The sequence below is a fragment of the Citrus clementina genome, unplaced genomic scaffold (assembly GCF_000493195.1).
Source record: "Citrus clementina cultivar Clemenules unplaced genomic scaffold, Citrus_clementina_v1.0 scaffold_4, whole genome shotgun sequence".
NCBI lineage: Eukaryota > Viridiplantae > Streptophyta > Magnoliopsida > Sapindales > Rutaceae > Citrus > Citrus x clementina.
In genome coordinates, this window is record NW_006262274.1 from 25395282 (window position 1) to 25421216 (window position 25935).

The 25935-nt window shown below is 36.0% G+C and overlaps 5 protein-coding genes across 7 annotated transcripts; 3 read left to right on the plus strand and 2 right to left on the minus strand.

Annotated features, from left to right (window-relative positions):
• Nucleotides 1–405: 405 nt before the first annotated feature.
• On the minus strand, nt 406–12003 carry LOC18043272 (clustered mitochondria protein). Of its 2 annotated transcripts, none has more exons than XM_024185831.1 (29): nt 11772–12003; nt 11088–11329; nt 10933–10994; nt 10583–10772; nt 10367–10507; nt 10112–10268; nt 9800–9993; nt 9583–9684; nt 8716–8851; nt 8451–8579; nt 7571–7925; nt 7309–7413; nt 6973–7091; nt 6399–6507; nt 6165–6305; nt 5534–5668; nt 5274–5444; nt 5039–5125; nt 4419–4553; nt 4092–4247; nt 3717–3785; nt 3409–3567; nt 3102–3158; nt 2984–3024; nt 2573–2692; nt 1949–2258; nt 1753–1860; nt 1485–1556; nt 406–1298 (listed from the first exon to the last, which is right to left on the minus strand). In XM_024185831.1, the coding sequence occupies exons 2-29, from the start codon at nt 11320–11322 to the stop codon at nt 858–860; spliced, it is 4236 nt and encodes a 1411-aa protein (XP_024041599.1). In that variant the 5' UTR covers nt 11323–11329; nt 11772–12003; the 3' UTR covers nt 406–857. The 2 variants fall into 2 exon arrangements, with proteins under 2 accessions (XP_024041599.1, XP_006439071.1); XM_006439008.2 differs by having other exon boundaries at nt 406–1328.
• A 1393-nt stretch (nt 12004–13396) lies between these two features.
• On the plus strand, nt 13397–16633 carry LOC18043273. The gene is made up of 7 exons (XM_006439009.2): nt 13397–13856; nt 14709–14882; nt 14964–15056; nt 15144–15212; nt 15510–15716; nt 16005–16130; nt 16273–16633. Exons 1-7 carry the CDS (start codon nt 13614–13616, stop codon nt 16426–16428), a joined length of 1068 nt encoding a protein of 355 aa, XP_006439072.1. The 5' UTR covers nt 13397–13613; the 3' UTR covers nt 16429–16633.
• A 636-nt stretch (nt 16634–17269) lies between these two features.
• Nucleotides 17270–17962, plus strand: LOC18043274 (protein M7). 2 transcript variants are annotated; one of them, XM_024185832.1, is made up of 2 exons: nt 17270–17646; nt 17737–17962. In XM_024185832.1, the coding sequence occupies exons 1-2, from the start codon at nt 17310–17312 to the stop codon at nt 17751–17753; spliced, it is 354 nt and encodes a 117-aa protein (XP_024041600.1). In that variant the 5' UTR covers nt 17270–17309; the 3' UTR covers nt 17754–17962. The 2 variants fall into 2 exon arrangements, with proteins under 2 accessions (XP_024041600.1, XP_006439073.1); XM_006439010.2 differs by having other exon boundaries at nt 17270–17616.
• A 2228-nt stretch (nt 17963–20190) lies between these two features.
• On the plus strand, nt 20191–22734 carry LOC18044349 (cytochrome b5 domain-containing protein RLF). The gene is made up of 5 exons (XM_006439012.2): nt 20191–20315; nt 20408–20678; nt 21169–21303; nt 21806–21856; nt 22415–22734. Exons 1-5 carry the CDS (start codon nt 20283–20285, stop codon nt 22498–22500), a joined length of 576 nt encoding a protein of 191 aa, XP_006439075.1. The 5' UTR covers nt 20191–20282; the 3' UTR covers nt 22501–22734.
• A 160-nt stretch (nt 22735–22894) lies between these two features.
• LOC18044350 lies at nt 22895–25164 on the minus strand. Its single transcript, XM_006439013.2, has 3 exons — nt 24990–25164; nt 23993–24487; nt 22895–23695 (listed from the first exon to the last, which is right to left on the minus strand). Exons 1-3 carry the CDS (start codon nt 25075–25077, stop codon nt 23172–23174), a joined length of 1107 nt encoding a protein of 368 aa, XP_006439076.1. The 5' UTR covers nt 25078–25164; the 3' UTR covers nt 22895–23171.
• Between the last annotated feature and the right edge of the window lie 771 nt (nt 25165–25935).

Sequence of the window (25935 nt, forward strand, 5' to 3'; positions counted from 1 at the left end):
TTCAACTTAATTTGACTTTCCTTATAGTTGTAAAGTAATTTCTGGTTACAATTTTCAAATTTCATGTCAAATTTTTCTAATTTTGGGTTGTATTTCTTGTCTTCCTAAAAAAATTAACTACATAATACTAGGTTAAATATTGAGCAAAATTTGAAATACACAATGAAAGGGCAAGAAATGTAAAAATAACGTTACCCATTCCACAAATTCAGTGTATTTCCTGCATGTGATTTTCTGATTGGTGGTTTTGAAGGCAAGAACTTATTGGCCTAATGATTTGAAGAGCAATTAAAGCTATGCCATGCGTTATATAAACTAGCTTTCTAAACAATGTAACACCAGTTAATTCCACCTAAAACTTTTGCACCTCAACAAGCCCAGAACCATGGATGCTTAAAATAGGCGGAAAAAAGGGGCAAATTCTTCATTTAAGCAGCCACATCGTTACCGGAAAACTCATCTCAATCAAGAGCACGGTTTTACATTCAAACTGAAAGCATTAAAAGGAAAAATTGGTAATACTAAGACAATGTCCTAACAATGTCCTAGCAATTAAAAGGAAAAATTGGTAATTCTAAACCTATATCATTACAAATAAAAACCATTTGGATCGCATATCTGGAAGAGCCACATGATGGGGAAACCACAGGTCATTGAAACATCACAACGTTCCCTTCTACCTGATGAGATGAGTTCCTCGTGGCTAACTATTATTGAAATTTAACACCCTCCCATCCCTAAGAAAAAAAAAAGGGAAAAATAAAAAATGCTTCCTCCACAGCAGAGTAAAATATTTCCAAAATTATGTGAATCTCAAGACTTTGTTGCCAAACAATTGAATCTGACATTTAAAAACTTCATGCTGCAACCTTAGCTTTTGTTTTCTGTTTCTTGGCGTCCAGGGAACCTAGGCCCTTGCCCAACCCAGCAGGAGCTTGAGCTTCTCTACCTGGTTCTGATACATCCTTTTTCTCATCTGATGGCTCAGCCAGAGAATGGCCATTGGCTTCTTTCTTTGAATCATCAGTGGCCCCGCTGACACTGGCGTCAGGGGTTGCACCAGATGAATTTATGATGTTGAGAAGCTGAGTAAGTGGTGGCAAAGCTTGGGCTGGAAGACCATGTGGACGAATCAAGAGGCCCTTTGCTACAGCTTTCTTCCTAACCTCAGCTGCTGCACGAGCTGCTCTCTCATCAAATCCCCTCCCCCGCGGAAGGGTCTCACCAAGTAGCGCTGCATTAAGTGAATTGTTGGCTGACGCTCCAGAATTACCAGATCCTCCGGCTGCGGCCACAGCCTGGAATGCATGTATTAAATCAGGATGGGCCTGTCAATGGAAAATTCTCAGATAAGCACTAGTGACAGGATTCATAGCATTCTTTATCACAAAATATTGAACATTTTCATAGTTCAAACCAGAAATCAATAAGAAAGGTGCTGGAAACACAAGGTGTAGAAAGGATCTGAAGAGATTTCACCATACCTTTAAAATATCAATAGCCTTTTGTGTAGAAGCAGCATTAAAAGCTTGTCCTTTCTGCTTTTGTACATTCATCTGTCAGAAAAAAAATAAAAAATTACATACTCCATAAACCAGAAACTAAAAACAAAAAAGGATAGTCCAAAGAGAAAATGTTGTTTAGTTCTTAAAACCAGAAACTGGAATGGAAACAGAGAACCAAACAATGCCCTTATGAAGTAGAACAAATCTCATGTAAAATATGGGCAAAATGCAAAAGGTATGGTATTACCTGAAGTTCACGCATTTTAAATGTCTTCATCCAGTTTTGAGAATCTTTTGTCCTCGAGTCCTCCTCGCCAAGTTGTTTGACAAGTATATCATAGGTTTTCTTCTCATGCTGCACAGCAAATGCTAAAATCAGTCAGTTTCATTTAATAGCATACTCCTTATACACAAGTGTGAATAATTCCCAGAAAGGATCATGCCTGGTGAGAAAGCTTGAAGGCACCCATGCAGTTGAAGGCAATTGCAAGAGCATGGTAGCAAACAGCGGTCTGTATATGCTCCTCGCCTAGGAGCCTCTCATTCTTTTTCAATGCCTCTTGCAAATAGCGGAGAGCTGTGTCCATCTTTCCAATGTCCTGGTACATCATTGCAACATTTATGAAAGTTGCAGCCACATCAGGGTGGTCGGGTCCAGATGAAAGACTCAGTAAGAGCAATGCCCGTGACATGTGTCGTAACGCAAGTTCTGTTTGGTTAAGGCCATGATAGAAAAGAGCCATATTGCCGTAGCTGCAGTAGCATATTGGGACCACGTGAGACAACAGTTAGATCCAGAAGAGGGATATGATGAGAGAGAAGTTTTGATGGTACTTCAAAGTGAGGTTCCAAATTTTTCTGTGTCAACTTACAGTAAGCATCAAAATGACTTAAAATTTTACACATTTTAAATGATAGTTTTGTGAGATCATCCAAATATTCACATCCATATAGCGTGCAAGCATAACATTTCAAGCACTTAAAATAACTCAATGTCATAGGAAGCGAACAATCAAGGAGACAGGACCTAAACTCAAAAACTCAATGAATTAAAAAGTGATGGATACCTGTGAGCAGTATCAGGGTGATCCAAACCCAAGCAACGCTCATTAATGATTAATTCCTTGTGCTGTTGCATTATAGCTCCAGCCATGTCTCCTGCGTGGTATAAAACCATGGCAAGGTACCTGAATAGTGAGAATGGGAAACTATTAACATTAGCATGGAAATCAATGAAAAGACAAGAAAGAGAGAAATTGGCATTAGCTTCAAGAATTGGTAAAAGATGTGTCCAATGTCAATCTCATTTTCAAAATGGTCAACTTTCTTTGGATCAACCTAAATCTGATAATTAGATAAGCAGCTCATTTGCTGTCCTAGTTATGATCAGATCAAGGATTAACACCTCTAATATTTTTTTTTTGAAAAAAGAAACAAACCAAAAATAAAATTGCACAAGATTGGATATCAGTAACTACCTACAGCAGTTAGCAACCTCGCGATGCATAGGACCGGTCACCTGAAATACATAAAAAATGAATAAAATATAGACCAAGAAATCTTTGTATGACTGAATACTAACAAACAACAACATACCTGTTGAAGTATAGAAAATGCCTCAGAAAATAATGTGTAGGCTTCACTAAGCAGACCCTGAAACAGTAGAACTTATCATTATTTGTCTATTACAAGACTATCTAAACATATTAGTTAAGCTACACCTGGGTCAAAATTAACATATTTCCAAGCAGCAAATTTTAAGCCAGGCTGCTTGTTCAAATTTTGACCAGTCAAATATTTCTAACTTCAGATGTTCTTCAGTTCTAAAATTTGACACTGCGGTAACTCCAACTCATAGATCAATTTTCGAGGTTCATGAACAAATTATAATCATGATGCTTACCTCAGCTAATTGAACCTTTCCCATTTCAACGAGGTTCTTAGCCTCAGAACATACGGGAACTGAATGCTTCACTACAGGTTGAAGATTCAAGATATCTGATGTTTCGAAAGGTGTTGCAGCATTAAAATCATATTTGCGAGCTGCAACACTTATGCTGACCTGAAAAGGAACCATATCAAGATAGAAGTCAAGACCAATTACAGAAGCACATTCAAGAGAAAACAAATTAGTACAGAGTAGCATGATTTTAACAACTAAGAAACATGCAAAACCACAAAAGGAAATAACTGTATTAGACTTGATAATACCTTTTGGCAAAGATTACGCATAACTGAAACTTTCTTCACCCACAGTCTTGCATCCTCTGGCAACTCAAACTACAACAAAATGACAACAATTTGAAAAATATATGCACATTTCCTGTAATAAGATCAATACCCCAAAAGTGGAGAAATCTATCTTTTTCTCTATAGCATTATTACATGACAGAAGTCATCCCTTCACCACAAACAAAATGTCACAGAAAGAACATCTAACCACACAATCCTAACTTCCCAAACTGACTACAGTGGGAACTGGATTGACTCGGCTTAAAAATAAATTCAATCAACATCCAATTTCCAACGTACAAGGAATACCCAGCCTTCTTAATGAGCATGTCTAATAGAAATGGAAACTAATACCTGATATTTCAATTTCGCAAATTCTTTGAGGTCGGACCATAAAGTATCTGAGTTAACATTCATATAAGACGAATGATGCTTTCTTGCAGCTACTCTGTCTTTCCACCTAGCTTGACTCCTAGATGACTTGCTAGAAGATGGATGGCCTGCATGCTCCTGCATATACCAAACAATTTACAAGTCTCTTCTCAAAGGGAACATAAAATCATTGAAATGGTAAAATGGTCAGGATCATTACGCAGTAAGGATAAGAAGTAAGAAATATGGGACCTCCAGAACTGTATATAAGAGCTTAGCACTAAAACAGAAGTAATGCGAAAAACATACTTTCATTTGGTTTCTAGATTGCACATTACTAGCAGTAACTTTTCCCCTAACAGCTTGACAACTTCCAAAGAAACAGTTGAAAAGATGTGCTATAGCCGGGCCAAGATCATGATCCTCTGTCTCTCTGAGAACATCCTGCATACCGAGAACAGGTTATCAAATGTAAATGAAAACTAAACAGACGAAAATAACATTCGTGTAACATGTGCCCCAAACTTTGAGATATTCATTGATCATGCATGCCAATACTATCTAATAAAACCCTTCAAGTTCTATTTAATGATAAAATCAAGCTATTTCCATCTGCCTCAGAGTGCTATAAGCCTCCAAAAACACCCAATCCAAAAATTAATAACAGAACCACTCCAAAAGTTCAATCTGTAAATTAGTACTATTGCGCTCATGACTACAATTAGACCAAGTCTAATCCACAGATAGAAAAGGACAATAACTAGCACCCAATTGTAAGACACAGAATACTTTGACCTGTTTGTTACACAAGCACTTCTAACAGCAAGTAAAACCTCATTAAAATTAAAAAAAATATATATATAATTAGGTATAATCAATTTAAGCCTTTCAAGCAACAAAAAATATTGCTGGATAAGTGATGAAATTACCTTGAGAATATGTTTTGCAGATCTCACTACAATTTCATTAGAACAAAGATCCCATAGGTGAGGTAAATGTTTGGTCCCATCAGCTACCTGGTAAACTTATTATAGGTCAGAAAACAACAATATATAGGGTAAACACGAAGTTAAGAAACAGTAACGACATCAATCACCTAGTAGTCCAATTTATCATCCAAAACATAGAACTCATAATACGTCAACTGAAAGACATGACACTTACTTTTCCAATGTAGCGAATATTAATTCCATGAGCATGGAGTGCTTCAGTCAGCGTCTGGCCATCCATGGGTGATACTTCAAGCGTGCAAAGATCTTGGATAAATTTTGGAAGCACCACATCTGCAAGGTACAAACTAACTTTCCTGACATTTTCTTCATCAGCTGCTATCTCCTGACAAATACAAGCAAAAAACAACATTAAACTATTACGAGCATCATAACTTTGATAAGAAAAGAACCATTATAAAGGAATAAACTCACATCCTGACTCCCAGCCAACTTAAATTCAGTAAAAGCATTGGGGTTAAAGAGTATTCCATCACATGAATCAGAGCTTTCTTCAGATGCAGAACTACATTCTTGGACATTCTCCACCTTTCCTTCTTTTGTTGCATCCTGTAAATCAACAAATGAAGCCGCATTAATCAATTTTTTTGGAGCCATTAAACGTACAAATAGCTGAACATAAAAAAGAAAAATCTAAGCAATTACAAAAGTTAATGATTCTTGCCATATGAGTGAAATATGAATAATTCCAATGATGGGACGAATGCACATAAACTATAAGCTTGCATATTTGCAATGCTCAATGATTTGTTTGACTTCACAATATTCTGCAACTAGATAAACCATTTTTTCATCACATGTTGCAACTAGAGTTTCCTATCATTTCTCATTCAAGGACAAAGACAAAGTTTGAGATTGTGATATAAACATGCATGCATGCACAGGCAGGCTAAGACGGTAACACCAAGTTACACAACACAAACACAAAGCAGGCCGAACTGCTGATAAGATGGACCTTCTCTGATAGACAAGCTACTCACAGAACTTCTAGGAATCAATATGCTTGAAGTTATTGCATAAATGAGGTCAAGAAGAAACCCCTTACCTGACTGACATCAGAAGTTGCAGTTACATTAACCTCATGGTTTGCTGACTCTTTAATGCCAGAAGCTTCTGAAGAATCAGGGTTTACAATGGCCTCTCCCTCCGGTTTAGACTGACCTTTCGATTTTTCTGCAGCTTCAACCTTTTCCCATAAACCAAAATTAAAAAACAACATAAGGAACAAAACATATAGTTAAAAACCCAAAATAATGCATAATATCAGAATATTTAATACCTGACAAAAAGCAGTAATTAGTTCTGGTCTCATAATACAAAATCGGGATCCTAATCCCGTGTAGTTTGCATCGCGTGGGGTTACTCTCATTAAGTCAAGAAGATAATGTCTGGATTGCGAAAGAAAAAAGATCAGGATACCAGGTGCTTTAATACAATGTATGAAGTCAGTCTATACAGATGATTACAACAGAACGTGAGATGATTGTCAATATCCAAAAAATAATCATTAAATTAGAAGCAGAAATTCAGGTTCAACGCATGATTGGCAGATAAAATGTCAATCTTCCAGCGCCAAAATTGAGGAAGTGCGACTAACCTTTTTCCAAAATTTGAATAATAAATTATGCATGAATGAATTTTAAAAAATCAGCCTAAGCAGTTCCCAAATTCAAGAGTAAAGTTCTTTCAAGATCATCACACTCAAAACTACTTGGATGAAAAAATTAGAGTCACCAGAGAAGTCAGAGCATTATTTATGTGTTACAGAAGAAGAAAAATTCCAGCCAGGCAATATAGCAATCAGCATACTTTTCAATATTAAAAGATATAACCCAACTCAAGAATATAATCACCTGTCATCACTGCCAACAATGCCCTTGCATTCCACTGGAGCAGCCAATTTGAAGACGTTTCCAGATCCATCAAGGACTGTGTGTTCTTTTAAATGAAGGCGTTTGGCAGCCTCTAAGACCTTTATAAAAAAAAAAAAAAACACAAAGATCAGCACTCATGACAGAGAATTAACTACATATGTAAAGTCTAAGAACCCAGGAATTTTATAAAAAAGGAGATTTGAACCATATTTTCCAAAAATTACAAAAAGCTGTTCGCTTAGAACATACAAAAATGGAACAGAATAAGTTTCTCAATTTAATGTGAAATATCTTGAATTTTACATTTCACCTCACCTTTGAATGAAAATCTTCATTCCAGCTAATTTTCTTGCCATTGTCAACAGAACCATAAAGAAGGGAGTCTGATTTATCCCCTTGAAGAATGCCAGGCAGAACACTCTACAAAAGAATGTGCAAAGTACCCAATACGATGGCAGCTTAGATAAAATAAAATCAAGCAACAAAAAGATACTGATCAATCAATCAAGTTAACAGGGTAAACTTCAAGGAATACCCCTAGTAAAAAGTTCAAGGAAATCACATCTTTCAAACACACCTGAGCTACCACTCTATGACCCCTGTAATCAATTATTGCCATGGCTAGATTATGAAGTCCAGGGACATCAGCTTCCTGGTATGCCTTGGTGCCCTTCAAATCATTATTTGCAGAAGCATATGTAGCCTGCTCACTCTCAGCCAACTGGGATTCAGAAGACACTTGAGCCAATTCCACAACACCATTGGATTCCCCTGCATTCTCACCATAGGAGATTCCACCATCTGCGCTAGTGAAATTATGGGAAGCCTTTCCAGATGAATTGATTGAAATGATATCTGATGCCCGTTTCCTCGACAGATGATTGAGGTCTGAATCCACAGCAAAACTGAAGAATATATTGTTGTGCACATACCTAACATCAAAGTTAATGACCGTTTTAGTGTTACTGATGAGCACACTCAAAATTCCATATTTGGAATCATGCAAAAACCAAAAGTAGGGTTAGGAAGCATGGACACATAGAGATTTGAATGCACCATAAACTCCACTTATGCTCATTATCTAAGTTCATCTACTAAATTGTTCCGAAACAGAATCAGTGTGACAGAATCAGTGTGACAGAATCAGTGTGACAATCCTAAAGGAAAGTCAGAAAAAGAGAGAATAAGATCATCTTCCTTCCTCAGTCTGTGCATTAGGAACTTGTTAACAGAGTGTGAAGTGATACTAATAGGAAGTTAATTAAAGTACATATTTTTCAACCAGTACAAAGCATCTTCCACAGTCCGTGCATTAGGAACTTGTTAACAGAGTGTGAAATGATATTAAAAGGCAGTTAATTAAAGTACATATTTTTCAACCAGTACAAAGCATCCTAAACCAACCATTGAAAAGAAGACAAAATTTATGAGTTTCAGAATTATTCAGGTACACTAACATGTGAAAGCACTCTGGATCAGTTGGATTTATAGGGGGTATACATCTGCTTATGACTCCAATAGCACCGTTGATTGCTGCATCAACAAAATCAGAAGTCACTTTGTAGAGGGCCCTATCCCGCAATATCCTGAAGCAAAATCATATTAACATTGGAGGAGATGCTATAAACGAATAGCAAAAATTAAAAATTATTCATTAACTATGAAAACCTTAAATCACATTCAGAAGTTGAAAAAAGAAGCTTGATCAGACATCAAATATACCTCTCCTGAGGAGTTCCGTGGGGAAATTCCCGACAAGATTGCAACTCCTCATTCCAATCTCTTTGCATGCCAATCAGCTCACTACCATATGAAAGAGTCAATGCATCCTCAGCTCTAGCTGCATCACGTTTGTGATCTGAACAAAGAACCATTACAGAAACTATTTTGATATGAAGAAAAAACAATGAGACAAAAACTATGGTTGTAGTGCACTTGCTAAACGAGCAAAGACTTGCTGTTTGCATTATTAAAACCTCAGAAGCTTCAACATGAAATAACATTTTGCATTTAGCATACTTGTCCAACTCAAGAGCAAATTTAACCTAATGCACCAATTTACTCCATCATACACTACAGTATACAGATGAATTAAAGTCATGGGGAAAAAAGGACCAAGAATCAGAAGCACAAACTCTACACCTTCAATTAAACTAACCAATATCACGTACAATAAACATAACTGCTCATCACAGGATATAACTAACCACAATATCTTCTCAAAAGAAAACCTAAACAAAGTCAATCACACAGCTGGCTTATATCACAGCAGCAAAGGGAAAAAGTCAAGCCCACTGCAACAATCAACCAAGAAGCAAAAATCTTGGACTCGCACATGCATATTTAGTGCTACTCTTATGATATGACTGTGTAATGATTGTAACAATTAGCACGGAGAGCATTACAGCCATGTAAACAGGCAATTTTCAAAATGAAAAAACATCTACATGTACTCTAAAGTCATGTTACACCATTTTCTATTCAGAGTATTGTGCTTTCATTTAAGTTCCATGCTCTCAGCAACTCCAAGGACCATAGATGGATCAACAAACTAGAGTAAAAAGTTATCAAATTAAAAATAGAACTTACCAGGGACCGGATACAGCCCCAGCCACGAATTTGGTGGCAACAGAGATTGAACATTTTCGAAGGGATGTGCAGAAGCTTTCCTATCCAAAATTTCACGGAAAGCTTCAAAACCAGAAACATACAAGGAAATTATCTCATTAGATGCCAACACAAAAATTCTAGAAGACATAAGAGCATAACAAACAAAGAAAACATCAACCATGCTCAGTTCAGTTACCTTTCTTGAACTTGGAGCTAATCTTCTGCAAAAGCCCAATGAGGGTTGTTGCCTCAGAATTAGCTTTACTTGGCCTAGGGTCGAGGACATTTCCTGTACTTGAATTGACATAAAACATCTTCGTGGTTCCAGTTATACAATATTTGTGCCCCTCCAAAGTTACCACATCCAAGTAAATCAAATCCCCAACAAGCCTGGAGACCAAAAAAAAAAAAAAATCATTAATGTTTCTAACACCCATTTGACTGCTCATTTAATAATCTGACAATGAGGGGAGAAAGGTTAAAAATGCCAAGGAGTTTCAGAATCTACCTTCTATGGCTTGGGGAAGGGTTGAAGGATGAAAATACAATGCTCTCCACGCATTTGATTTCTTGTGTAGAGGATGATAGCAGTTTACCTAGCGAGCCAGAAACATCCTCCATAAAACCCAGACCATCAAGCTCTGGAACTTCAGTTTTAGCAGCATCTGGAATAGAGTGAAATCCATACTCATTCAAGAGATGTGGTTGACAAACAATGAAAATGAAATAAAAAATGACCATCTACAGAATCAAAATCCCAAACCTCCTGAACTTGAAACTTTGCTTTGTGCCATCTCATACTGCAGTGCAAGTGAGGTAGACAATGAAGCATGAAGTGTTGAAAGGGAAAGCAAATCCCTTGTACGATGAACGTGAGCCCTGATTGACCTATCATCATATAATGCTGTAACAAAATGACTTGCATATTAGAAGCCACTAGCAGATTTGCCAGCACAAGAGCAAAGTAATATCAGCATACCAGCAACCATCTCCAAGGTGCAACCGCCAGTAGTAATATCAGCTACTTCAGAGATTTCATTGTAATCTTCTAGATGATGAGTTGAACCATCCTTTGTATGCAGCACCAAGTCATAACAAGTAAAGAAACAAGTTTCCGGAGCATCAAGAAGAAATTGTCGTATATCCATAACAGAATCTCCTGGGTTCAACTGCAAATGCAAATTGATTCAAAAAATGAGCAGATACAATAAGATAACAGAATCAACACACAATACAAACTACAGATTGTTAATCATTACACAATAATTCCTAAAAACGAGTTGCAATAAAACAATAAGTAAAAGTTTCAAAGAAAAAAGTTTTGCTCACTTGTAGCTCAAGCTTCTCGTTGCTTTGTGTTTTGACAGTGACGGGATAGAGATGAAGCTCGCCTGTAACGCCATTAAGAAAATAAAATATAAGCTATCCAATAAGACACCAAAAACCAGGTCTCATAAACAACAGGAGCAGGGTGAAGACATCACCTTGCTTCGGTTCATCAGCAGAATTAGCTGTGTCGGATTCCTGGACATCTGCTTGGGCAATAGTTGATTCACTCACAGCTGGAACTCCATTAGCATTAGCATCAACTATCACCGACTCTGAAGGACTATTGCTATCTTTCTCAGACGAGACCACCTGGTCGGCGGAATTGGCAGCAGCAGCAGTGGCAGCGTGTGATACTTTCCTGTTCCTCCCTTTATTCGACTTACCCGCCATCTTTCAACTATTAAAAAAAGAAACCCACATTATTGAATGGGCATAGTAGCAACATTCAAAAGTCTCAAAAAGCAAGCAACAAATTCAATGATAAAACACGAGCTCTCCAATATAAAACATCAATTGTCAAATGATATTAATGACATTCCTACTATGTTGATTCCGATATGATTAATAAAATAGATTAGTTAAACAAAAAAAGGAAGTTTAACTGTAGACGAAAATAGGATTCTGAAAAAAATTAAATAAAACAAAATAAATAATAAAACAATCAACACGTGCATTCTGTCCGGCGGCTGAAAAATCAGAAACAGAACTCAGGCTAACAAATGACTTAAACTACCCAGTTTCAATCAACAAACATAAACCACACAAACTAAATCATTCAAAAATTTCATTTACTAACAATTTCTCGAGAAAACAAAAATGGAAAGGGAAAGATATAATACCAATTGCAATAACAGAGTCTTCAGTGCGAATATAAAATATCAGGTATAGATGATATTGATACAATAATTATAATAAAACATATAAAATAGGGAAAAAAGAAAAAAGAAAGAGTGGGTGAGGGTTTAAGGAGGGAGGGGAAGAAGAGAGGGGAGAAGAACAAGTGCGGTGCGGGGAGTGTATGCGTGCTGTTGTTTCGTGCGTATGTGAGGCGGCGAATTTTGTGTAATATATCATTACACTCTCAGCATTTAATTATTTCTGGCCTTGGGCTTCGCCTTGGGCCTTTATACTAGGGTTCGAACTTCCAATTATTTACTTTGAAATTTTTATCATAATCTGTCCAATTCCTCCAATCCAATGCAAACATCTCCATTTTTTATTACCTTTCAACTCGAATTTCGTCTTCCGTTGAAAAATACAACAGTAAAATATAAAGTCCTTATGAGTTCTGTCTACGTCGTTTAGTTAAAATTTTAGTTGATGTTTGATCACAGAAAACCATATTTTGTTTTATTTATGATAAATGATTATTGGAAGACTTCAAATAATTATTCATCACAATTCGCAACTTATCAATTACTTCTTTTTTCTTTTTATTTTACGTATCCAAATTAACTTATAAGTTATGATTGTCGACCAAATATATATATATATATATATATTTTTTTTTTATAAAAAAAAAGCTTGAAAATTTTAATGAATAATTTGGACACAATTGCTCTTTGGGCGTTGGGCCTTATCATGTAAATGTTGTCGGTTTCCTCTAAATTTTAATATTTATTTTTTAGGATTTAGATTTAGGGACAATTTTTTTAACCTAATGAATTAGGGTTTTCTTTTTTACTTAATGACATAATTGATTTAATTTAATCAATTAAGCCAGTAAATCCGTTTGTTTTTTTAACGTAATAAAATTTTTCAGTTTTTAAGTCATTAAGCTATTTTTTAAATTTTTTACTTAATTAAAAGTCTTAATAATATCATTAAAACATATTTTCTAAAATATTATCTAATTAATTAATTTTTATCCCTACTTAAATAAAATTTAATAATTAGCATTATTTTTCATCTCTATAAATTGTGATAATATAGTGATAGATTATTATTATTATTATTCGTTTTTATTTTCTTTAAATTAGCATTATTTACCTTCATAATGTTTTATGAATATTTTTTCAAATAAAAACATCATGAACTATAATAAGATTGATTAACATATACTAATTTATGATATAAATAATTGTATTCAATTTAACGTGATTTATATTATGATAATATATTATCTTACTTGAGTTCTTTGAGATATTTATTATTTGTTTAACATTTATAATGTATTAGATCGTAAATATAAAAATATTAGTTTTTAGGTATTTTAAATTAAAAAATAACTTATTACTTGAGATTCCAACATTCAATTCTATTTTAAATATATATTAATTCAAGTCTAATTTCAATAATTTTTTTTAAATGTACAATTGATGTTTACTGAATAAGAATATACAGTGAATGAAATCTTAAGCATGTATGCCATTAAATCTAAGCAAAATTAATTAAATTTGAAATTGGTTGATCAAGTAGAAAATTTGGTAGAAATAGGATAATATGTTGAATAATTACGAAAAATGGAATCAAATTAAGAAAATATCGCTCGAATCCGAAAGTACGGCGAAAGTGTCGTGGCAAACGCAACGATTATTATATATGTATATATGAAAAAACGTAGTGGGGTGGTAAATCTTAATCTCCCGCCATCGAAAGCTCGTCCATTTATAAGTATTAATTAATTATGCTGCTTATCAGACAAGTTTCCAAATTGAAAGTCCAAAATTAAAAAAAGAGAAATGGAGGTGCCGGTGATAGATCTAGCGGCGTATCTGTCGGCCGGGGAGGGGGAGGTGGGGAGTGAAGTGAGTGAGTTGTGTAGGGAAGTGAGCGGGATATTGAGAGAAACGGGAGCGTTGTTGGTGAAGGATCCGAGGTGTACGGTCGAGGATAACGATCGCTTCTTGGATATGATGGAGAAGTACTTCGAATCTCCCTTCCACTTCAAGCGCTTGCAGGAGCGCCCCAATTTGCATTATCAGGTACCTTTTTTTTTCCCATTTTTGTCATTTATTTTCAGGTAAAGTTACTGATTAAAAAAAAAAAAAACTCTTTTTTGTATTTCTAAAAAAAAAAAAAAACAAGTATTGAATTTGCAATACCAGTACCACGTGACAACTTTAGTTTTAATTTTTTTTTAAGATTTTGTTCGTTGCGGAGAATTTGAGGGAGAAGAAGAGAGAAAAGATGAGAATTTGAATAAAATGTGAGGAAATATGAGAGAAATTTATAATTTTCAAACGTAAAATGTTTGGTTGGTGAGAAAGTACGGGAAAGTGGGATAAATGTTTGTGCAAATTTTGGCTTTAATATCATGAAGGAAAGAGTTCACTAAATTTGCTTTTACCAGGTGAGAATTTAGGTATTTAATGTTTTTTCTTTTTTTGACTAATCTTTGTTTGGTGATATATAAAATGTCGGGGAAGGAAGGAAAATTTAAGAATTTGAAAAAAAAGTGGCCAAAAGGGTAAAATATCAAAATTTTAAAAATAAATTGAGTAAGCGAGAATTTATGAATTATTAGTTTTTTTTTGGGGGGGCATTAGTTTGGTTACTCAAGTAATGTCACATGTGTTTGGTATTACTTATGATAAAATAGCTAGTTCCTTTCAGTTTCCTACTGCTGTTGCGCTTCGATGAGTTTTTAGACCGGAAGTGAAGTCAAGCCTATCTTCTATATGACATTGTTGTCTAAACATTTCCTTCAAGGGGATGGAGATTCAACAAGATGAAATTAAATGAGGATAATTTTCTGCGTTCTTAGTGTAAGCTTGTGTTGGCATATTTCATATCATTAATGCTAAGAATGGTTTCATTTGTGAATGGGACTACAGGTTGGGGTGACACCAGAAGGAGTAGAAATTCCAAGAAGCCTGGTTGATGAAGAAATGCAAGAGAAATTTAGAGCAATGCCCAAAGAGTCTCAACCATCCATTCCCATTGGACCAGATCCCAAGTGGCGATACATGTGGAGGGTTGGTCCTCGGCCATCAAACACCCGCTTTCAGGTTTCATCTCGTCTCTTCCCTTCTCAATCATATTCACTTACTTTGTCTATTATCTTTCTAACTTTCATTCCTTTCTCTTAGGAACTTAATTCAGAGCCTGTCATACCAGACGGTTTCCCTGAGTGGAAAGAAACCATGGACTCTTGGGGACACAAAATGATATCTGCAATAGAGGTGAGTTGATATTGCTGTTTGTGTTGATAGCAACCCTCATTATGCAATCTATCTAATGTTTTCAGGTATATTTGTTCTTTCCTCCAGGTTGTTGCTGAGATGGCGGCAATTGGTTTTGGTTTGCCAAGGGATGCATTCACTTCCCTTATGAAGCAGGTGAGAAAACATTACCAGTTCAAGTGTCACCTTGCCTTTTGCTTCTGTCTTCAACTCATTGCTGCTGATTTGGAGATAACACTACAAAGTAAGATAATTTATGTTGGTTAATGTGAATTGTCCAATCAAACAGCTATGTTATGATTCATGGCAGCAATGGATTCCCTGAACTTACTAACAGGTGTTTATGTTGGTTAGTGTGAATTGTCCAATCAAACGGCTATGTTATGATTCGTGGCACTGCCATCATTGGATTCCCTGAACTTACTAACAGGTGATTTTTCCTTTCAAATTCAGGGACCACATCTCCTTGCTCCCACTGGGTGTGACCTCAGACGTTATGGCAAGGAGGGCACTGTTTTTGCGGGATACCACTATGACCTTAACTTTCTCACCATTCATGGTCGAAGTCGATTCCCTGGTCTAAACATTTGGCTTAGGAATGGGAAAAAAGTTGAAGTGAAGGTTCCTGTGGGATGTCTTTTAATTCAGACAGGGAAGCAGGTAAATCCTTACTGATGTCTACTCAACCATCTTAAGTGGAAAGACAATCAAAATACTTTGTACAAAAACAATAATGTTGTTGCTTTTTGCTACCCCAACTCTTATATTTATGAAATCAATTATCTTAGCTTAGGCATCCTGGGAGTTATTTCTTGTCCAATTTCTTGCAGACAGTGGATTTTGTCTGGTAATTTATATGTGGAATCTCTTTTTACTTAGAATAAAACTGTACACTCTATTATCAATTTTAACATTACCCGTTTTCCCGTACACTCTATTTATCTGCAGATAGAGTGGTTGACTGCAGGAGACTGCCTAGCTGGGATGCATGAAGTTATTGTCACGAGCAGGACAATTGATGCAATCAAACAAGCATCAGAGCATAATCGTAGCCTATGGAGAGTATCCTCAACAGTGAGTCTACCTAACGATATCATTATAATCATCTTGTTAGCTAATTGTGACATTTTTGTGGTGGTTCTTTGTAACCAAACTTTTCTGGGATTCTTTATTCTTATGCTTCTTTTTGAACTTCTTTTTTCTTGGTTATGTATAGTTGTTTGCCCACATCGCATCAGATGCCGTGTTGAAGCCGCTAGGCCACTTTGCGGAATCTCCTCTCTCTCGCAAATATCCGCCCATTTGTGCGGGAGAGTTTGTTGAACAAGAGCTTGCAGTAATCAATTTAAAAGGAAATAAAGGGGAATCTTGATAAGTTGTAATATTTAGAATCACGCGTTGTTTGTTTCTGAAAAGATGCAAATGCGTGGTTTCAGAAGACTTCCAATTATAAATAAAAAGAATGGTAATTTACTGTTCTATGGCCAGACGGACAGGATTTGTACAATATTATATTTGATCAATTGCTAACCTTGTGTGTATTTTGTGATATGACTGCGTATCTTTAAGATTAATTCCACTTTGATAAAAAAATGCTGAATTGATTTTATCTTGAAGGAAAGCCGATATATTGGAGTTTATTTTATTTAGAAATCCCCAAAGGAGACCTTAATATGCCGTTGAATTTTCCTTGTCATGTTATTAGTCAACCATGAGCACTTCAATTTCTCTCTCCCTTTTGTCATCCCGTAAAAAAAGCTAGTACTTTTTGCTCCTCACATTTTCTGGTGTTATTTTGTTAGGCCATGGTTACATTAGAGTTGTTTTAAGTTAGAGTATGAATTATAGGTACACACACAATGTGATAAATAGTAAAAGAACATATTATAACTTTGATTATGTGATTATAAAAGAATGTTCCACCGTGAAGCGATTCCAACATAACCAGATTCAATTTTGTAAATACAGTTGTTCGGCAACTAGTACATTGTACCAACGTCAGAAATGCAATGAGTCATGATGTTTGAGTTTCTTAACTGTTTTTTACTTTTCAGCAGAGCGACAATGACTTTAAGGATGGTTTCTGGGTGGTAAATGAGATCGGAAGCGGAATAGCACAAAGATGGCATGACCAATATTGGTCTAGGGTTAGGACTAAAACGCAATTATGCATGACATGCTTTTCACTTTTCCTATATATGCTACCTTTCATGGTCCTATACACTGATAAGTTAAGCATTTACTCAGAAAAACATGAAGCTTTCGGGCACTAAGGCTCTGCCAATTTTGCTGTTAGTATTGGTTATGACAAGTTTCATGGAGCAAGGCAACAGCCATCCTTGTGCTAACACTTTCATATCCACACTAGTCCAGCTGATACCTTGTAGGCCAGCAGTTTCTCCATTTAGTCCCATTCCACCAAGTGAAGCCTGCTGCAATGCCATCAAAGCTCTAGGCCAGCCTTGTCTATGTGTGCTCATAAATGGTCCCCCAATTGCTGGCATTGACCGGAATGTGGCCCTGCAGCTCCCGGATAAATGCATCGCTAACTTTGAACCATGTATCATCTCTCCCTCTGCCTCTTCCAATAGTGCGATCACATCTTATTCCTTAATCTCTCTCTCCGAATAACACTCACTATTTGACTCTAATCCCGTTGCTTTTTCTCCTTGGGCTGCAGGTGATATGATGAAGTAGAAATGGGAAAAAGTGTCAAGAATATTACGAGTACAAGCAGAGTGTTTGATGAAATTTCAATAATAAATTTGTTCAGGGCGCCGCCTCCTTTGATGGAAGCCTTGTTATGCTAAATTAGTGATGGTACTAATATAAGATGATAAATCAAAGTTAGTCATGTACTGAATTATAAGGGTTTTGGTATTTAATTTCGATTTTGTTGTTGCTAATTAGTTGTTATATGGTGAAGAACGAAACTTTGTGCTTATGCAAGATAAACAGGATAATTAATTAGTTTTCATTTCTTTCAAGCAAAAACAATATGATTTTCTGAGTTTGCTGTTTCATATTTTGGCTACAAGGATAAAAAGTAAAGACAAAACTTTCAAGGTTGCAATTGGACAAAGATATATATATATATATATATATCAAGATGAATGAATCTGGGTGTTATTTATGACTCAATGAGTGCGATTATTGGTTCAAAATCTGGAAAAACTACAAAATAAGTTAATTGTTGGATTGGAATAAGACAAGATGTGAATTTTATTATATGTGTGCATCCGCCAAAAAAGAAAAGAAAAAGAAAAAGAAAAAGAAAAAGGATTCAATTATTATTATTGTTTTTTGTTTGTTCGGGTTCAGCTACGGCCTACGGGTAAGACTAAGAGTTCGTCATCCATTAATATGTATTTGTTTAACCAAATCCATCAATTCATTAATTTTCCCCTTAAGACATTGTTTTTAATTTTAAAATCAATTAATCCAATTTTGCTAGCGTGTTATTATAATATTTTAGTACAAAATTAATTCATATGCTATTATATAGTTTTTATTTTTTTTTAAAAAAATAAATAAAATAAAATTTTAGGGATGAAACCATATGAAGCAAAATATTGATTCTCTAAGAAATGAATTTTAATACGTATTTATTTTATGAGATTAAGGGTAATTTTTTTTTTTTTCATTCTCTTCTCTATTTATGCAATACGTTACGTACAAATATAACCTAACGCTACAGAGATAACTTATACTTGACGTCAATTACTAATTATTCTGTGCACGTAACTTATATATTCATAGTAATTTAGATGAGCTGGTGATATGCATGTAATTTAAACGAGAAAACACGAGTGAAGAAGCTACTGGTGCAATTAACTGCAAAGTTTGTTGGATACTAATTAACCTGACAAAGAATATCATGTCGTAAACATTATGGAAAATACATATGCTATGTCGTTTATATATTCAGAACATAGATGGTAAGTCATTAGTTTTTCACCCCAGAGTAAAGGCTGTATGAATCGTCAATTATAATTTTATTATAATTTCAATTCTTCTTGGATTTTCATTATTTACTGCTGAGGTTTAGAGAAGAAAAATTGAAAAAAATTAAAGATCTACATCACTAAGGGGATGCAATTCCAATTCAATTGAATTGTTAATTAAGCAGGTGGAAATATTATCCAATTATCAAATAAGCATAAAATTATAAATAGTAATAAGTAAAATATAACCAAATTATATTACAAATTAATCATTTATGGACTCTCTCTATTTTGACTTTGACTTTTGAATTTGATTAGAGATTGGGATCAGGCTACGGTACCACAGTGGTACCGTGCCACATCCTTTGTCTTTTATGGCTCCAATATTGTAAATTTTCATATAACCCCCTTTTATTCATTTTTATTTAAACTTTAATTCATAAATATTAAGTTAATATCTATTACATCCACATAAACATTTTAGTTAGCACCTTATACTATTTATTATTTACAAATTCTTATTATATATTGCACTTATATCACAATACCCCCTCTGTGAACCGAAATACCCATGCCGAACCCACAACCCGACCCGGATGCTATTTCCATTTCCGGCCACTTCACCGGCCAAGGTTGGTACCGATCGGAAGATCGTGCGATGCCGGTCATCTCCATGCCAATCTTGTCGCCGAAAAGCGTTCGGAAAACTCCCGATTGAAGCCGTGAAAAGCCGCGGAACCGCCGCTTCAATTCGCCGCGATTTCTCCGGTTTCCGGTGATGCTATCACTTGAGTTTTGCTCCCCACGATTCCCTCTGTATTTTCCGACCAATCACAGCCACCGGGGGGAGCCGATTTGCCGTTGATCGATCATTAAAGGATTCACGGCTTTGGGAGCTCGATCCGGCGCCATCACCACACGTGAGAGGTCACCACCACCACCGTTGGACTCAGCTCGGCCAAAAGTGTCTAACTCGAGTTTCCCGTCGCCGTCAGTTGAAATCCGGTCACCGTTGGTCGGCATGGGTATTTCGGTAATGTTCACATGGATGCAGTTGAAATTAGTTTAATATTTACAAAGTAAAGTTTAAATAAAAAAGAGTGAAAGGGGTTATATGATAATTTGCCACAAAAGACAAAAGGAAGTGGCATGGTGCCACTGTGGTACTGCAGGCTGATCCTAGAGATTGATATAGATATTCTAAAATACCAATATTAAAACCTAAACTATTGATGCTTCGGCTTCAAAATTGATTGCTGTGAACGCTGAAAGACTTGGAGAGATGGAGAACGATAACGATTTCACATTTTGCAGGGCAAGTTTTCGGGGAAAAACAAAAAAAAAAAAAAAAGTTTACGTTTTGCGGACTAGAATTGAATTTTTTTTTTTTTTTGGCTTTTTATTTAGGTCCAAAAGAATCAAAGTTCAGATGCTGATGGTAGTGTCGAAAATCAAAGCAGCGGGTTTTTATGGAAACAAGATGAATTGCCGTCAAAGACGAATAAGACGGTGGGGTTTTTGTCATATAATGTTATTGATGCATCGTCTTCATCAGCAGCTGGAACTTCTGTGAAAGTTGCGAGCCGTAAGCCGGCGTCTCGGGCCAAGGTTCCTTTTGAGAAGGGCTATAGCCAAGTGGATTGGCTTAGACTTACTCAAACTCATCCTGATCTTGCAGGTACTCCCGGAATCATTGAGTACTCAATGTCCCTATACTTCAATTCTTGATGGGAACGATTTAATATAGCTTATCACTTTATGTTGAAATCATGGCTCTTTCTTTATTTCCAATAATTTTCAGCTTTTGATTGTCTTTCGCATATATGTTGGTTTCTTATGCATTTTCACCTTGTTTGAAATTTTAAGAATGTCGTTATTAATTGATTAGCATAGGTGTTTCTTTACTAGCACTTAACAAGATGATGCTTTTTTCTTTTCTTTTTTTTCTTTTTTTCCCTATTGGGGATATGTGTTTTTATAGCTGGGTTCATGTTCACCTGAAAAACACCACCTCCCTTGCAATGAAGTATAATCAACCAACTTAATTTATTTCGTGTAATCACCTGACGGAGCAGAAAATGAAATGAAGTAAAGAGTATAGCACATGCTACATTTGATCTGTTAAATTCCCATCTGTGATAATTGTGTGAATTAATGGTGTGTTTCAGGTTTGAAGGGACAATCAAATAAGAGGCTGATAACCATGGATGAAGTTAAACAGCATCAGAGTGAAGGTTCCATGTGGACTGTCTTAAAAGGTCGTGTATACAATTTATCTCCGTACATGAAGTTTCACCCTGGAGGTATGGCCATAAGTTTGTGCTGATAGATTTTTTATTTTTTTGGTAAAACATTTTTTTTAAATTACTCTAAAAGGGACTCCAGTGGAACTAGTGTTTCGTTTTTCTTTTTTTTCTGTCTGTCTTTATTGTGTTATCAGACCAGCAGTACTTTTAATTTATATGGTCACCTGTATAATATATCTTTGTAACTGACATATCAACCCAGTGGTATGGATGTCATTTCTGCAGCAAATTCTTCTCCCCCCCTCTTTTTTCAAGTATTTTGCCTACCAGACTTGTCTTCAGTTCTGGTGGTGTAGTATATTCTTGTATAAGATCTTAGCAATGCCTGTCATCTTACGGTTGAAGAACTATTCAGTTTAGTGACCACTTTTGTTCTAGCTGCTGCTGCATGCTATATTCATATAAAATTCTTGTAATTTTTCCTTAAGTTCTACATGTGTATAATTTTGTATTATATTACATATGATGGATTGGCTTGTTTCGACAAAATCATTTTCAGGTGTTGATATGCTGATGAAGGCAGTGGGTAAAGACTGTACGGCTTTGTTCAGTATCCTTTTCTGGAATTTTATTTGTGCTCTAGTTTATAGAAGTCACATTGAAATTTAGAAATGTTACTTGCATCCAATAATTATCTGCCATTTTTTTTCCTTTTAAATATTACATAAACCTCTTTCCAATTGGATTCAAACCCCCAAACCCGTTGTATCACTTCAAGAGGTGTTACTAGTTGAACCAACAAATAATTGTACGACCCATAGTTGGCTATATTGCCCTTTCTTTTAGTTGCAACTCAAAATAAACTGGTTTCCATGGAGATCCTATCTCAAGTTGAGAAATGAGAAGACTCTCGCTAGCCGTAAATTATGATCATTTACTGTTATACTATCTGCTTTTCTTGTTTGGCAGTTGTTATTTATTTTAGATTTTGTGCTCTCTTTTGTGGCATTGACCATCTCAAAAGTCAGGCTTAAAGCAGAAAGTCTTGTACTATCTGTCTGTATATGAGCTTGAGATTCTTGCTTAAAGTTTTAAGGTTTAGATGGAAGCTGCTTCTTGCTTGTCCTTGAAAATAGCAACATCTGTGATCCTTAAGTCTCTATTTTAGATAAATACCATGCTTGGGTTAACGCCGAGTTTTTATTGGAGAAGTGCCTTGTGGGCACTCTGGATGATAGTCGACCAAGGCAGTGATACTCAGCCAACTTAGAAGTGATTCTTTGCCCATGTAATCTTACGATGCTCCCTGGCCTCAACATTCTACTTTCCATGTTTTTGTTATACAGCATAACCATTCAACCCCTTTTTTTGCCAGTAGGGGATAATTTCATTGCACCTTTCAGGTGTTTGATTGTGCAAGTTCCGCATTGCAAATAAAATTGTATGCTGAAAGATGAATCAATATAGTAATACACAATGTGTTAGTAAGTCTTCGGATATTTACAGTAAGCTTTTGTTCACGTTCTCGTAAGAGTGCTTTTACAGAGCCAATCCTTTTGTGGGAAGAACAAGCTGCCTTTCTTGAAGTTTAAAAGCAAGACGGTAGTGGCCACAACCAGCAAATTCAATCAAAAGAAAAACAATCCAATTATCAAGGCGCATTTTTGGTTATTAAATTTCCCATCAGAAAGTCTCTCACTGTCTCTTTTACATAATTTAAATTCCGAAATCAGCGGACTTCGTATAGAAAATTGATACCTCATTCCAACATTATCCATCTATAGTTCTTTTCCACCGACAATACAACTAAAAAACACAGAAGATCCCAAATACTTTTTAAGACTCGTGGAAAAGCAGAGCATGTGCCTCATAACGGCTAAATATACAAAAGTGGAAGTGGGATCATACAACAGCTGCAAAAATCTTTAAAATCTAATAGAAAGTACTCTAACTTCATCGAGGACAGGGCCGCAAAGAGATCCAAAGTCATTAATCTTGGTGTGGTAGTAAGTGCTGAAGAATGTGATTCTTGTCCTTGCAGCGATGGCTTTGAACTTGAGACTGGCACTCTTGAACCCACCTTTTCCCTTTGATTCAAATGGAACAGCCACTGTATCTTTGCCGGCAAATGCTTCAACCCTCATTGATCCATGGCAGCCATTCTTTGCATCTCCAATTGTGAATGTGAGATTGTACTCTTTGTTGGGAACAGTTCTTAGAATTTGAGCAATGGCACTTTCTCTACCAGCAACAAGCTCAACTGCCGCATGTCCATATGGCACATTGAAGTGCTTTGCATCTATGAACTTGACAGCTTTGAGTGATTCAATGATCCAGCCGGGGAGTGGGGATGTGAGATCTTCTTGTCTTGGAGGAAGAAGGACTCCATTAGTAGTGTTTACTAGCCGATGTGGACCCTCTTCAAAGCCAGGATTCTTGACCAAGTTATCTGCAAGAGAACACTGATTAATTAGTCTTCCCTTGAGAACCTTGAATACTGCTCAAGCAAAAATAATCTAACCTGACTACCATGCAATAATAGCAAGATTTAAATCCCAAAGAGCCGAGAATAATTCATCAATAATGGAACTCCCAAATCATAACAAATTAAGTAAACAGAAGATCTAAATCACTGAACGTTGTACATCGAGTTTCATATATCTTAAGCCAGAAATCAAACCCAGATAAGAAATAGACAAAATAAATAAATTAATAGTTAGTACATTGTAAATTGTCATACTCGTACCTCTTGTCGGCATTGGCGGATAGAGCTCCTTAATAGCAACAGCATCGATAAGTGGACCACAAGCAGGATCCTCTTGAACACCAGGATTGTGGAATGTCACTGTAACAATGTTAGTTTTGGCTCTAAATCCCCAAGCATAAGTGTCACCGTTAATATCATACAATGTCTGCAGAGGCAGATCCCCCGACTGAGGAGGCACAGAGACTCTCAACACCTCATCTTGAGCACAAGTTCTTGATGCACCAAATGTTAGTGCGTAAAGGGCTCCTGGTTTTACAGTTATAGTTTGAGAGATCGAGGCCTCATTGCCAAGCCTAATGGCATGGACTCCATGAGATACTGGAAAGAACATGCCACCGGGTTGGGGCCCACCGGCGATGAATTCAACAAAGCCATTGATTTCCCATTTGGGAAGTGCATGTTTCCCAACTAGAACTGTCTTTTTGAGGTTAGTTGGTTTTGGTAGTTCCTCAAAGTCGCCATTTGGGAGGTACCCTGATGAAAAAAAACGAAGAAGAAGTACAACACGAGGGATTATCAGTAAATCTTTACTATAAAAACAAACTTGGGAAAGCTGTTTATATATCTGCGAACAAGTTAGTGTAGATGAAAAGTGAGAACAGTAAAAGCCACACAAAAGCAAGCAGTCAACAGATCAAATCAGATTAAGGTAAAAAAACAAACTTCGTAGAACAGATCAAAGTAGAATAAAGTGTCAAACATAGAAAAGAGCTAAAAATACAAAAAATGAGCAAATAATAAATAACAATGTTTCCACAAAAAAAGCTTCAATTTTTTTAAGTGAGAAGAACATACTAAATCACCAGCTAAGCTATGCCTCATTAAAATCCTCCAAATATTACAAAATTTGCAAAAAGAACAACAGAAATTTGAAGAGATCTCAGCTCACACTACACACCATAACAGAAACTAAAATAAAACAAAATGGGCGGTATATTGTAGGCAGCTAAGATGTTAGAACTGAACATAGAAATACCTTCAAAGTACTTGGCAGCAAATGCAGGACCAGATAAGAGCAAGAGCAAGCCGAGAGCAAGCACAATAGATAATGAATGAGCTACCATTTTGATTTTGAGAGAGAAGAGAGAGAGAACTCAAGCAGGAGTTTGGTTTAGCAGAGCTGAAATTTATAGAAGTTTATTAATGGGGGAGTACGGGATTGGCTTTGGGCCTTCAGAAAAAGTGATAAAATTAATAATAAATAATAATAACAATAAATAAATAAATAAAAATAAATAAACAAAAGTGTTGGGGGGGGGGGGGGGGGGGGTTATTCCTAGCTAGTTATAGCTTTAGCTAAAATCACGTTGGCGGAGGAGGCTGAAGCTCAAAGCTAGCCAGTGGTGAGGCGCAAACCCCACCGATGACTGACTGACGACATTGTCTGCTTGTCTCAAGTTTCCACATTTTCTCCACAATTCATGCCGTGGCATTATAGTCAATTCACACCACTTAATGAATACAGCGGCAACTGGTAAGTAGTTGTAGTTCAAAATATCACTAAAATTACTCTTAAATCAAGTTCGTAAACCACTTATCTAATAGAAGTACAGTTGGGCAAAGTTTAAATTTACATAATTTACCAGCCGCCTGAATTTTATTTATTACAAGGGAATAGTTAGTATACATGTGTGTTATGTCAGATGTCACAACAAATGTACCAAAGGATACAGTTGACGGTTGAGTTGAATGTACCGACACAAGCCAACAAAACAATTGAAGTAAGTTCATATTTTTTTTCTTTCTATTTCTAATGCTGCACTGCAGAGTGTAGATAAGATGTGTCAGACTCGGGAGTTTTCTCATGAAAATAAATAAAATTTACTGCTTGCGTTGCGTTGCGTTGCGTCTTCATTTTTTCACAAATTCTCTCACATTGCTTTCCACCTAATTTCATAAGCGTGTCATGTGACAGCTAGCCA